The sequence below is a fragment of the Uranotaenia lowii genome, chromosome 3 (genome assembly GCF_029784155.1).
Source record: "Uranotaenia lowii strain MFRU-FL chromosome 3, ASM2978415v1, whole genome shotgun sequence".
In the NCBI taxonomy this organism is placed as follows: Eukaryota; Metazoa; Arthropoda; class Insecta; order Diptera; family Culicidae; genus Uranotaenia; species Uranotaenia lowii.
In genome coordinates, this window is record NC_073693.1 from 185,395,200 (window position 1) to 185,410,459 (window position 15,260).

The window sequence follows — 15,260 nt, forward strand, 5'->3', positions numbered from 1 at the left end:
AACGATAATAGGTTTTCATCAAAGTAATTACACAATACTTTTAAATCGTTACGCATGCTTTCCACTATTGAATCAGCATTTCTTCCGGAATAAAACAACGAAGTATCGTCAGCAAACAAACGAGGTTTACCAATAAGATTGAGGTTAGGCAAGTCGTTTATGTAAACAAGGAATAGCAGTGGACCCAGGTTACTGCCCTGAGGTATACCAACTCTCAATGATTGGTTACAGCTTCTAATTCCTTTTATAGATACGTACTGGCTTCTACCGGTGAGAAAACTCTTTATTATTTCCAATGGTGTACCTCTTATGCCGTAGAATGAAAGTTTTTCGAGTAATATTTCGTGGTCGATTGTATCAAAAGCTTTTTTCAGATCGAGGAAAAGAAGTCCTGCGGAGTTTTTCTGGTCTAAGGATTTGTAGACATCTAGGAAAAGCTCGTAGGTGGCTGTTGTCGTGCTAGATCCTTCTCGAAACCCATATTGACACTCATATAAAACGCGTTGGCTCTTGAAAAAACTCGTAATCCTAGTGACCAGCAACTGTTCTAGGATTTTGCTTAAAGCAGTCAAAATTGAGATCGGTCGGTAGTTGTTTACGTCAACCTTAGATCCTGATTTGTGAATTGGTATAACTTTGGCAACCTTTAAACAGTCCGGATATTTTCCTGTGTATAGGCTTTCATTGAAAACATCTCGTATCAATTCAGAGAAAAATCGATAATGACTTTTAATGAAATGAGTGGGTATACCATCGGGTCCAGCGCATTTGTTAGGATCTAGATCTCGTATCTTTAAGATAATTTCTTGTTCGGTTGTTGGTTCCAAGAAGATCGAGTGACGCAGGTTTGAAAAGGTACTAAATCGATTAGAATTTCGCTGGCTCGTGATAGTGGAGGCTAGTTGGGGGCCAATATTGCTAAAAAAAGTGTTGAAGGTATCAGCAACAGTTTTCTCATGACTTGTGACATTACCGTTGACTACTAGTTTCAGCGGAGCAGTTTCTTTGGATCCGTTTCCACTCAGGCTGTTCAAACACTTCCATATATTTTTGCTGTTGGAATTGTGGAACAGATTACTGTAGTAAGTTTTTTTTGCATTTTGTTTGCACAGATTGAATTTCTTTGATGCATGTTGCAATAAGTTTTGTGTGTTTACATCGAAAGGATTCCTTTTAAATTTAGCGAACAGATTATTTTTGATTTTCATCCATTCCCAAACCTCAGCTGTCATCCAGGGGCATATTCCTTTAACTCTGGCGTTTACTACAATAGTTTTAGAACATTTGATCTTGAGTTCTTCGTACAATGAGATTATTTTAGCAAGAAGTTCTTCTGCAGAATTAGCTTGAAGATCACGAGCTTTTTCAGCAAACATTTGATTTAGCATTGTGTTGTTAACAATCACTTTTTCAAGTTTTCGAGTGGTTACCTTTTTTTTAAAGGATATTGAGGAAATAATAAGGCAATGATCGCTGATGTCGGACAAAACGGTATCGTTTATTATATTGGATTGTACATTTTCCGAGCAGACAACATGATCTAGTATGTTGCTACTAGAAGGTCTTGTTATGTGGTTGTTTGTGACTTCATGACAATTTATGACAATTTATGACAATTTAAGTAAAGGCGGGGTTCGGCACTAGAGAATTAAAAAATTAAAAAATTGGGAAAAACATAAATATTAATGATAAATTATACAAAGTTTGAAACACATTTCAATACATTAGAGTTGCTCATGATTATACTAGGCCCGGGATCCCCCACTCCCCCTTCATGGTAAACATTATTCTAGGCGTACCAAACAGTTGGCAAGCCAAAAAGGATATACCGTCAAATGGAGCAACATGTAACACTTTTCAACTTATATGGCTTCTAAAAACTTAACGTCCACAGATAATCATTCTGCTTATACATCAAAAGTTTTAAGGTTGATGGGACACCAAATTGACGTAGTCAGAAAAATTATTGGTTTTACCAGTTATTTTTAAATTTTCAAAAACATTTTTTTTTGTTTCGATTATAGTCGTTTTACAATCATTATGGCATTCGCGACTTTATCAACGTTGCAGTTGGCGGATCGTTATTGAAAAACTTGTCCGGTACAACTATATCGATGTTTACTCTTCGGCTCGGACTCGCGGACATCTGCTCAGAAGACAACAGACTTGCCAACTGAACTATATCACAAGCCATTTTCAAAAACATGCGATTTTCACCCTACTAAGAGAAAGGGATAAGTTGCAAAAAATTCTGTTATTAATGAAAAATCAAATGAAAACGTTTGAAAATTTACAGTATTTGATACATTTGTAATGTCATACATAACGCATAAAGCACCAATTGCAGTTATTTTTATTTGTTCGAATAAAATTTCACATTTTTCTATCAAAAATGTTTTTAAGAAAAAAGTGTAAATTTGCTGCATACGTTTAGGGGTAACAAAATACTACAAATATTCTATTAGCTTAAATCATGAAAATAAATCTTAGGATGGATGAAATTTGAATGTTTTCAATTGGTGATTGTCCGAAAAATATTTTTACACCAACAGTGTTGGTATAGGATAATGAAAGTAATATAAAGTTTGTAGGTGATGCAGGGCCGGATTAAGCCATTCGGGGGGCCCGGGGCAATTTTTCTCGGGGGCCCCTATGATTCGCTTTTTTTAATGCTATCCCACACTGAACCCAAATTCACTCTTAAAATACACATGATTTTTCACTTAAAAACAAGGATCCAGTGATTTTCTTCCATTCAAGTGCGACATATACATTTCACTTGGCAGTCACTTAAATTTCAAGTGAATTCATCCCCATTCACTTCAGTCGTCACTTGAATTTGAAGTGAGAAAAAATTTTCACTTCCCCATCACTTGAATTTCAAGTGAATGTCAGGTTGTAATTGTGTTTATTTTCAGAGTTCAAAATGGCAAATTTTAAAGATCAGCGTTAAAGCTTATGCTGGATTTGGATTTTCCCGATTCTTTAATAGACGATTTTGGCGGTAGTTTGTGTTAAACGTGATGTAAGAAAAAGTTATTTAAAGGTGTTATCATGTTTCAGCTTGTGGGTTGAACGGGACAGATTTTCTGGTTTGCAGCAGGGAAGATTTAGAAGTCGCACTATCCGCAGTAACCGATCTGCCTTGGGATTACGATAGAATTTTCCTTTCGCCATAAATTTATGGCGAAAGCGTAATGTAAGTATTTGAAATCGTAGTGCTGTTATATTAAATGTTCTTTTATTTAAAAACGCGAGAGATAATTAACTAGAAACTTACTTAGAAACTCAGATAAATTTCACTCGAACGTCATAGTGTAATTCACTTGACCGGTCACTTAAGTGAATTCACTTGACCCATCACTTAAAATTCAAATGAAATTACGTATGGCGAGAATTTACTACAGATGCCACTTATTTTTTAAGTGAAAATTATTTTGGGTGCAGAGAAAACAAAATATTTTAAACGTATAAAAGAAATGGAGATGAGTTCAATATATTCTCTTCAAATTGCCATGATGTCTGTGTAGAAGACTGTTTCTGATATCTTCAAATAAAAATTGTTAATCAATCACTTGCAAATATTGCGGAAGAGTTTAGCAATTTCTCAAAAATTAAAGCTCTGATTTGAGCTTCCAAATGCAAAATTTATTTCTCAATTTTTTATACCCTTATCTTTTTTTAAACTGTGACCCAAAGATGGGTCTTGACTCAAACATTCAGTCAGAGAAACTTTTTTTGTAGAGAAATGAATCCAACTTAGATGAAATTTCAGGGACTAGATAAGGGAAGATTGATGTTGAAAAACATGCGAAAAAAAAAATTCGCCTTGTCTCCCGGTGAGACTTGAACCGGGGGGGGGGGGGGTTCAAGATGTGGGTTCAAGTCTCACCGGGAGACAAGGCGAAAATTTTTTTTCGCATGTTTTTCAACATCAATCTTCCCTTATCTAGTCCCTGAAATTTCATCTAAGTTGGATTCATTTCTCTACAAAAAAAATATACCCTTATCATTTACTAAAATTTTCTGATTTAGAATAAATACCAGATAGATATTTTAAATGTTTTTTAATTCATCATTGATCGTCTGGTTTGTGCTTCATCGAGAAATTTTCACCTTATGACAAATGGAAAGTATTATGAAAATTTGAAACATAGAACACTCAATTCAAAAATATAAACGTATATATTTGCCGCAGCCCGTGGCGTAGAGGGTAGCCTTCAAGTCTTCTAAGCCAGTGGGTATGAGATCGAATCCCGGCCACGGCAGACATAGTACACTTTCTGTGGGTTGGTGGTTTTAGCATTTGTAAGATGCCTAGCTATCATATCCTCGAAAGATGTACGCTTAGAGTTAAGAAGAAAAGGATTCTCTTCGAGGAAACTTCAAGTTTCATTGAGATCCTGTATGTGTTTGTGTTCATAAACAAAACAAATAATTTCAAATTTCATAGAGATACAGATATAAGAGTTTAAGAATTCAAAACTTTAAATTAGGTTATTTTCAGAACCACAATTCAGTGTCTCAAAGCTAAATCATAATTTAAAATCAAGTTTTGAGAAAAGAAATATGAATTAAACATAGAAAAATAAATATTTAAAGTTACAATCAGAGCCAAAGCAGAAGTTGGACTAAATTTTATTTCAAATTTTTTATCTTTGAAACACAAAAAAGCGTTTTCATGAGATGCTTATGAATATGATTCTCATCAGATAAAAAAATGTTATCAAATTGTTATTTTAAATGTGACAAAAATTTCATTAGATTCCCCCAAAACCAAAAGAAGTGAAAAAATGATCGTTTGAAAAAAAATCTGAATAGAGATTAAATGTTTAAAATACAGAATCAGTTATCATTGAAAAAAGTCAGATTAAAAATCCATTTGAGTTTAGTACCTTAAACAAAGATCCTTAGTTTTCAAAATTCAGAAAAACCATGAATCTGAACTTCAATAACTGAACAAATAACACAAGACTTGAAAATCTCAATGAATTGAATCTGGAAAAATATAAGATGAAAAAAAACATAGAAATATTCATGTTAAGAGAATCACTCAATGATATTAGCAACTCAACTATGAGATCATTTTAATGATAATTTGAGAATGATCATTCATAATTGATATGATGAATTCATGATATTTACTTCAGTAGATGGTAAAGTTTTGGTTGAATCAGTTGAAAATTTTCAAATACGAATTTTAAATTTTTTTTTCCGAGAATTTAACAGCACGGTCATTTCCCAAGACCACGAATTTTAAACCTAATACAGAAATTTAGATGGAAATTCAACAAAGAAGCTCATTTCTGTCGACTGGTGCTATTTAAGCAACTGCAGTTTTTTTTATAGATTTTTTTTTCAAAAATCTGGAGGGAAAAGGGTTAGAATTTATCAAACCGGTAATTTCAATAATAATGGTTGAAACGTGAAAAGTTTTAATAAAACCCGGTATTAACCCGGATACTGCCCGGGTAAAATTCTGAAATGTTTATCATAAAGCTTTTCTGTTCTCTTTTAGCACTGTGAGCCAGTTTCGACGAAATTACCTGCTATTTTAGAGCAGTAACCATTACTAGGAAAGTTAGCGTAATAATAAACATTATAATTTTGCAAGCCGTTCGAATGGAATGTAAATGAGAAGATCCTGACAGAATATCCTGACAGAATATCCTGACTGACAAGTTTCGATAAGGACAATTTGAGGTAGTTTTCTTCATTTTCTTCTTAATTTTTTTTTCGAATTCGGTTTACATATTTTTTTCCAGGTTTTGGGTTGAAAATTTTGAAATTCAATACCCAGATTTTGATGTTATCAGTCCAAAAAATACGGGAGAACTTCATTACTGCTTACTTGTTTGGCCCCTTCATTTATGTAACAGAAAAACTATTCTAGATATTATTTCACGGGGCCCCTTTAGTTGTTATATTTCAAGTTTTCATTCCGATTTTCTTGTTTTGATTACTTTTCATAGATATGCAGAAATTTAGGTAGTATGATTAAAGTAATGTTTGAACTTTTTTCCCTCGGGGGGCCCCCCTGAGCCGGAGGGCCCGTGGCAATTGCCCCTTTTGCTCCCCCTTTAATCCGGCCTTGAGGTGATGTCATTAAGCCAATCCGTCATACTTGGAAAAGTTTTTTACGGCATCGAAAAATGTAAAAATTAATAATTTTATTGCTCGATTTTTTTAATTTTTTTAAGAGAATTAGAAACTTTTAAAAACTCTTTCACGGTGTTAAAAGCTATGTCATCATCAATTTGTTATCATTCAATGATAACTTTATTACAGTATATTGAAACAAAAATTGAATGAGTGTTGTGATATACAAATGTTGCATCTTTTAAGAGTACATGTACCCTTTTTTAATCGAAACATGAGCGTACTCTTCTTTTTGTGAAATTTTACGAAATGTACTCTTTTTTCGTCGAAAGACATTTTAACATTAAAAACAAACTTATTTCTTCCAGTTTATGAAGTTTTTGTTCCTCATCTTATACAAAAATTACCCAAGAAATATAACTCACATAAACTTACTTAAATATCCTGTTTTCATAAGGGGCATCTTTAAGTCATAATAAATGGTGATCGCGATAAGCGCCTTTGAGTATGCAATAAACGCTTCAACAGTAATTAAAGCGACGATTGCAAAAGCGACCTTCTTAATTGCATCGTATACAAATAAAAAGCAAACAAATAATGTTTGTTAAAAGCAAATATGCGTGTCTTTAAAAAATATCTTTTTCCATTGCGAATTCTGTCATGTTTTGTGTGGTTTGTCAGCTTAACATCATACACTACAATCCCTTCGTATGCTGTTAAGGGGGGAGTAGGGTCTAACACTTCCGAAAAATCGATTTTTTTTTTAATTTTAAAACATTTTAAGAATGTTGTGTCAAATTTTCAAGTCAATCGAAGCAAAACTGTAGAAAATATAGGCCTTTATCTTCTCCTATCTAATACTGCAAGAATTCTAGAGCAGAAACTTCAAACGCGTTTTTCTCGAAAGCACATTTTTAAAGTCAGTGGACATCGTCATTTGAAAACTACTTCACCGATTCTTTTCAAATTTGAAACATATTTTCTACATATAAAATACCAAACTCCGACGATTTTCTTTTTTTGTTTTTTTTTTTTACTTTGAGGAGATTTTACAAATAAAAAATGGCGGATTTGTTCGTGAAAAATCGTAGTTTTTACTTCAAACAGCCACAAAAATTTCATAAATTTTTTTTTAAGTTAAATAAAATCGTTGAGGTCCAGAAAAATATCTATTAAAAATATTTTGCTCTGATTTTTTGACTTCAGATGGTTCTGTGCTGAGATACAGTGTCCATCGCAAATCCTGTTTTCTAAAAGGCATCCTCGAAAGTGCTCCGTCACCGGCACATTTTTCAATATTTTTCTACGAAAAAATTACTTAATGTTCTTTTAACAATGCTTGGTATAATGCAAAAATTGTTAATACATTTGTTTGAACGATAGCTCTAAAAAAAATCGTGAAAATGGTGTTTTTTTTACCCATTAGACCCTACTCCCCCCTTAAGCTAAGAATATTTAGCTCCTTCTTTAGAAGAATTAAGCTAAGCTAAGAATAAGAAGAACTAATAATATTCAACTCCTGACTTTTCACTTTTAAACAGTTGAAGATTATTTTACACGCAAACGTCTAACTATCATGTATGTCACAAAACTTTCAACAAATTGGTGGTACTTGAATTACTCTAGGGAACAGCATTTTTGGTGCTTACGTTTCAATTATCGTTTTTGGATGATTTTGGTCTCCTGATTTCGAATCATTTTCCGATTTTGTCTATTAGCTCTTGTTGAAATTTTGAAATTGATCGATTTCGAGTAACATAAAAAAATAATAAGACCTTTAATTGAATTGATCGAATGATTTTTTTTCCTTTTTCTCCAAAGTTATATCGGAAAAAAACTTGCCAGGAAAAAAAATTGCATATTTAAAATCAGCGCCCCGAAACTAGTGTTAGACAGCTCCTCCTAAGTTGTTTACAAATCGGAAAAAGGCAAATTTTGTTACCTTGTGTAATCTCAAATATCTCGGGTAGTCAAACTCTGTAACTTTCCCCTTACTTTTTGGAAAATTATCTTAACGTACTCTTTTTGGCGTTGCAGGATAAGGTAACCCTAATCTAACCCTGCTTTTGCATGATGCCCCGTTTGACGGTATCTTTAATGGGTGGACACTTCGAAGACCGCTATGAAATCTAAGATGAGAAACACCAAAATTTGGCATTTTTTATTTCAAACGTCGATGGACTAAATTTGTGTTCAATTTTGTAGAATAGTTCTTTTAAAAAAATTATAATATAAGAGTTTTGCTTCGAAGAGTAGCATATTTGTGGTTAGCGAAAAAACGAGAATTCGTTGAGAAAAACCTGTATTTGAGGTAATCCAGTCATACCATTTTTATGCCATCTTTGAACATGGTTTTTGTTTTGTTTTGAAGATGTGCGATTCGCTAGCAAATTTTATTTTTAAAATTCAGCCTTTCTGTTAAAAATGTTGACCATTCATGGTTCAATGTGAAAAAGTCAAAAGTTGTGTTAATAATAAATCTGATAACCCCCGGCGCCAACCCGTACAATTTTGAAAACTTTCAATTTGTAATATTTTTATTATTATTATCCGTTATTGTGTAAATTGTAGTTTAGTTTAACTTTTGAAAGAGCCTGAGTTGCTCGACACGACGGTTCCCAAAAACCTTGACCTTTTTATTTTAAAACCAAAAAATTGTTAATAAGTCACCAATTCAAGTCAGCAGGAAAACATTAATCATCAGCATTAGGTATTGTTGAACTTCAAATTACTTACCTAAACATAATAAACCTAAGCTCGTTAAAGCTTCTCGAGCACCTAGCCTATCCTTATTAATATTCACAGTCGTGCTGCTTAGAATGTTGTTATTCGTCGTAGAGTTGTTATTAGTGGTAGCGTTGTGATTGTTGTTATTGCCGGATGACGACACTGACGGCAGAGGCGTGATGAACGATGACAACAATCGGGGAGGCCCTCCATTCATATGCTTCACCGATGTCGGAGTGGCCGATGTTGCGGACACCGTAGATACATTGAGCGGCTGCGGTGCCCTGCTCAGACCCCGTGTTGACCGATTTTGGCCAGACACGGGGCCAGAGTGTATGTGTTTCAGCATTTAACTCGTTCCAATTCCCAGTGGATTACATTTTCACTTGTATAACGGAATCCGAAGTACTGCTGCTGCCTTAGCTGGTTCCTTTCAGCCGGTTCTTTTACTATTTCAGCAACATTCATATTGGGTACTTTCATCCTCATTAAAGAGCACATTTCGATCATCACAGTTGATTTGGGTTCCTCCGCCTGTTTTCATTCATTTGGAGTGGCTTATGTTAACCCGTTCTATACATCACTTAAAACACACCCACTCAACTGAACTCTTCAATCCATCCAAAAATGGATACCTTTTACGATATATTTCACTAAATCTCACTTGATGCACGCCTTACATCTGGCGGTAATTGCATTTACGACGGGAATTCACCTACTTCAGACACCATGATAGATTTATTACTCTTCCGGTATCACGAAATTCTTCTTTGGGCAAACAACAATAAAAAAAAGTAGATTGATCTAAACACACTTCCTGGTTGGATGAGCTAACCATTTATTCTTGCTTACACCAGAGCTAAGGCAAAGGTGCCAGAAGACGCAAACCGTTTCACGCTTAATTGCATGAGCTCACATCACTACTAGGTATACATCCCAGACCCTGCCACCTCATTCACGAAGCATCATCTTTCTCTCAGCCAGCAGCTTCTCAATGGTCATCATTCTGCGATACACCGGGGAAAAGAACGCCTGTTGATTCGCCGAGCCCTACTTGATGACTGGTCTGGCGGCGCAATGATCGGCGGAATGACTGCGCGCCGGTTCTGGCGACTGAAGAATGTGGTTGAAATCTTGTTTTACGATGTGGAAAAACTGGAATTGAAGCCGAACATGCAGAGTTAGTAGGTAGGTATGCTGGTGTATACAATTGATGGCTGAGAGCGATTCTCAAAGGTCCAATGAAGGAAACTGGGAAGAAAAATGTCAATATAGGCGTACAACTACAGTTATATTTAGAGAGAAAGGCACACAAACTAAGAGATGCTACGTGGTACCTTCGATGCGCGAAGATCGCCGATTGAACTTTTCAGATCAAAACTATCAATGCGATCCACTAGTAAAAGATAGATGTCATAACACATCTCCAATTGATTATGCACAACCAGTACAAATACCTAAAATTCCTAACAAACGATCAAGGGCCTATGCACTCACTGCCAGAAGACAAGACAAGATGCGGCCATGATATCAAATTTAAACTTAATGATTACCTACTCTTGGTTTCGATACAGAACCTTATGGCGAGCATGATGAAACAAACTTGTTCACTTCACTACTTCTGAATGTTACACCAGCTTCACTTAATCGATCAAAATAGTTTACGCGTTGGAAATTAAAAATAACACTCGCCAGTAGTCTGTCGTCTAACGTTAATTTACTTTTGTCTGGATAGATTTGATCAGTTGCTCATCTCTAAATTTGGTAAAGTTACAAAACAATGAAAAAATACAAAGCATTTCGCTAAAAAAAAAACAAAATGTAAAACGAATAAACTGTAAAGGTTGAAAAAAAAGATAGAATCATTTAAAATTTTGTAAGTTAATTTAAATAATTTAGATCGATACATATTAAAGTGAAATGTTTAGGCCTGTAGGTATAAACTGCTCGAAATGGTTTCACTTTTTAAAAGATTGTTCTTTGGCACATTCATTCAACCGTTATGAAAAAGCTTAAAAGTACCAAAATGTCCCTTTAGGTTGGTTCCAGAAGACAATGGCTTATTTAGGTTAGTCTTACTGGAATCTATGTCTAGAGTTTGAACCAATTACTTTTAGAAATGATTGGCCTTAAGTCGAAAACACTTTGAGGCTTCTGAAGAAGCGTAACAGCAGACAGATTTTTTTTTTGTAACATTTCTTTAACGTTTTTCCCATACACGGGTACGGTTACAAACATTGCAAGCACCAGTAGCATGAATAATATTACATACATATTGAGTATTATTTGCATAAATAGCAGTTTCTCACACAAACACCGTCTCTGATAACTCAGCACTAGTGCCCCGATATTCAATGCCACCTGTTTAATTTATTCAATCATAGGGTTGCAAAGTTTGAAAAAAAAAATGTTGTCTTGACACTTACAAAACTAAAGTTGTAAAACTTTATGCATATCGCAGACGACTGAAAATGGTAAAACATGTTCAATGGGGTCTTTAATCGACCTCTAGAATATTGACGGCAACCCTAGATGAGCCACGCTAAACTTCCACCTTGCCAGTAAAAAAAAGTACCTACATAAGATTGAAGAACTGGCTCAAGGCGACGAGGTGGTTCATCTTATAAACTGTGTAATAATTATCTAGTAAGCACATACGGCCTGTGGCGCAACAGGTAAGAGCATGAATATTAAATATCGCGTTATAGATATTTACTGGAAGAAATAACTGTCGCATCCACCCGAGAAAACGGTCTTATCTGATATACAAAAACAACATTAAACTTTTTCCATTTTTTCCCAGATAGTTAAAAAGTAATTCCAAAAGTTTTTTTCAATATAAGCATTATCATATTTCCTGCATGGAAACTTAACCTTTCCAAATTATGAAAATTTATTGCATCATCCTGGTATCTATCAATTTAGCTTTTTTTTGCAATTTTTTTTTTCATCTGTGTCATTTTGTTACTTTTTGTATAATTTTTATTCATTTTTCAATTTTTGTCATTCTTGTTGTTGTTGATTTTGTTATTTTTGTCATATGCGTATGTACTACTTAATATACGTTGTAAATCAGTTTTGTCGTGTTTTAATAATTTTCAAGACATTTTTAATATTTTTATTAATTTTAATATTTTTATCTCTTTTAAATAGGGTAAATACTCTAGATTTCGACAGGAGCTAGTTTTCGACAAAATTTTAATGAAAGGCTTATCTTTCTGTTTGGTGGCTCAATCTATCTATGTTCATATTTTTCTAATTTTGCTCTCCCACTTTAGTATACGTTGAATATAAAAATTCTTCTAAATAGGTTATTGAATAGTAGTAAATCAAAATTGAAAAGTAACATTCTAAATCACCTGTGAAATTCAATGCCATCGACCAAATAAGAATGATTTTGAATCACGAAAAAAAACCCCTTCTATTCGATTAAAAGCAGCATAAAAGGAATCAATGGATGGATAAGGTTCTGAAATCAATATTTTCGGTAATTTATTTTATATTTTTGCTAACATTTAATGAAATTTCAACTGTTTTTTGAGCTGTCGAAAACTAGCGCTGCAAAGGAGGTGGAAATATGCTTGTCGAAAACTAAAACTTTTTGTGTCGGAAACTAAAATTGAGTGTCGAAAACAGATCTTCGAGAGGTTTTAGTAAAATAATAATAAAAACTTTGTTTTGAAACTTTTGACCAATAAAAAAGGTAGATAATGAAGAAAAGAGTCTGATTCACATAACCAATCATATTTGAAATGAAAACCTTAAGTCAAATAGTTTATTTACATGGTTTTTCTGACAAATCAAGCAAAAACTGTCGAAATCTAGGTATTTTACCCTATATTTATTTTTATTTTCAATAGTTTTTGGGTCCACCATAGTGAACAAGTAGGCCACGTTGAAAAAAAAACAATTTTGAAATGTCATTTGAACATTCAACGGCTAAAGTGTGGCTTGGAGCGAATTTCGGATTCACATTAGAAGCAATTGAAGCCTCAGAAAATTGATTGTTGACATTATTTTTTTCAATGGCTCCCGACTATTTGTGTATCGTGAACTGGGGGAACTTTGATCACTTTTTTCATTCATTTTTTAATACTTTTTCGTAATACCTAAAAGTTTTAAAACACTTACTGAAGTGAGGAGTATAAAACATAATCATTGATTGCAGTAAATTCAAACGACATTGGTAGTTATAATTAAATGTTTATTACAAAACCAGATTTCGAGTTTCGGGGTAACTTTGATCACTATGGTTTTTACGTACCGTCAAACGGGGCATCATGCAACAGCGGGGTTAGATGCAACATTTATATAACACCACACTGAATCAATTTTTAATTTAATGTATGTATTGTGATAAAGTTATCTTTGATGATGACATAATTACCCTCATCTTAAGCTAGTTTTTCAGAGTTATTTTCTTTTTATACAAAATTTGAAAAAACGAGCAATAAATGTACAAATTTTAACATTTTTCGATGCCGTAAAAAACTTTACCCATTATGACGGATTGGCTTGATAATATAACCTACAAACTTTTTACTGGTTTCCCCATGCTATACCAACACTGTTGGTGTAAAAATATTTTTCGAACAATCACTCAATTTTTTTATATAAATATTTTTATAATTCATTTAGGTGTCTGGGGTGAAATGCAACAAAATGCAAATCAAAGAAACACCTTTAAATCTCGTTTCCATGTGCTGGAATGTGCATGTTTTGCATCACGCGTTTGTATACATCAAAGTTTCATTCATCCAAACATTTATTTTTATGATTTCAGCTTGTAGAATTTTTCGTAGTATTATTTAACCCCTAAATGTATGCAGCATTATTATTTTCAGAAAAAAATTAATTAATTTTCAAAGACCAAAAAATTACTACAGTTGATGTTTTCATGCGTTAATGGTCTTTAAGGCACCGCAAATATATTTAAAACTATAAATTTTCATACGTGTTCATAAAATTTTTTCACTAAAAACAAAGTTTGTTGCAAGTTACCCCATTTTAAAAGGAGGGTGAAAATTGCATGTTTTTTGAAAATTAAAAATAACTAAAGAAACCAATAGTTTTTCCTAACTACGCCAATTTGATGTCCCATCATCCTTAAAACTTTTGATGCATGGGGTAGGATTAACTGTGATCATAAGTTTTTTAGAAGCCATTGAAGTTGAAAATTGTTGCATGTTGCCCCAGTTGACGGTACCTCAACATCTCCAAAATTACTTAAATGGTGCCATTTAGCACAGAAGGTATGAACAAATAACAGTTATTTTTGTTTGGACTAAACTGATTTTATCAATGCGTTTTTTTAAACATTTATAATCAAAAGATGGGCAATGTTGCTGCATACATTCAGGTATAAAATTATAAACATTTCTCAATTTTTTTTTACCTCAAAAACAAATGAAATATGGTCTTCATGCAATTCCCTAGGTTTTCGCACTGTTCCCATGTTCTTTTTTTCATCAAATTGAACCTTTTAATAGGGTTTTAGCCATTTTTATTATACGGGCTTTCTCATGGAAATTCCCCTTTTTTTCAATATCCAAAAATTATCACCATATGACCATAAAAATAACACTTTAAGCTAAACCTAAACAAAGAAAAACAGTTGAACTTTCACATAAAACAACCCATTTCCTCCTAAATGCTTAAATTTCATCAGGAGAGATGTTTGTTTGAGAGCCTTCGAAAAAACCAGATATTTTAAGATTCTAAAATTACATTTTGAGGAGTACCAAAAATCTTCTTATAAAAACCAAATTTATTATATTTGTAACTCAATTTATAGGCTTTCAAACGCAGCAAACAGTTTTCAAATATTTTAACTTTTTACTTAGTTAATGATGATCATCTGGAAAAAAAACATGTTGTTAAAAGTTACCCCGGTGATCAAAGTTTCCCCAGTTGTATGTTAAGTAATTTGGATCGGAAGCAATTTGTGTGATTGCGGCCCATAGTACATGGGAAATAACAGGTAGGCCATTGCGCTTAACCTCACTTGAAAGCTCCGTGTATGTACACAGCATGCTTGCATACCAACAAAAATAGTTATGAGAATTTGGCAGTTTTATATAGAAGGGAGTTCAAAATTATTGATTTCTCCGTCGATAGCGATTCGATTGCTTTGAAAAGGGCTTCAGATTAAAGATTGATTCTTCAGGCTCATCGGAAACTATTTGTTGCTCTGAATTTTTGGATCTGAACCACAAATACAGAGCATTCAAAAGAAATTTTCATCGTCGTCCCTCTTTTTTTTATGTGCCTAAGCAATGTAATATTGTCTTCTGTCTATGTTAAACATTTTATAAATGATTTCTATGATAAAAAGTCAACTTGTTTGGATTTTTATTCAAATCACGCAAGAAAAAGGGAACACAAAGCAAAAATATTACCAAATTTTAGTTTTAAATCGACAAAAAGCCTATTGC

The 15,260-nt window shown here is 33.4% G+C and overlaps 1 protein-coding gene across 1 annotated transcript in view; it reads right to left on the reverse strand.

The window, feature by feature from the left end:
• LOC129757182 (uncharacterized) overlaps positions 1-15,260 on the reverse strand; it is a 48,968-nt gene that overhangs the window by 11,430 nt on the left and 22,278 nt on the right. The window contains exon 2 of the mRNA XM_055754314.1: positions 8,836-9,981. Within this exon, the coding sequence (XP_055610289.1) occupies positions 8,836-9,175 (340 nt within the window). The 5' untranslated portion in view covers positions 9,176-9,981. The remainder of the gene's footprint in view (positions 1-8,835; positions 9,982-15,260) is intronic.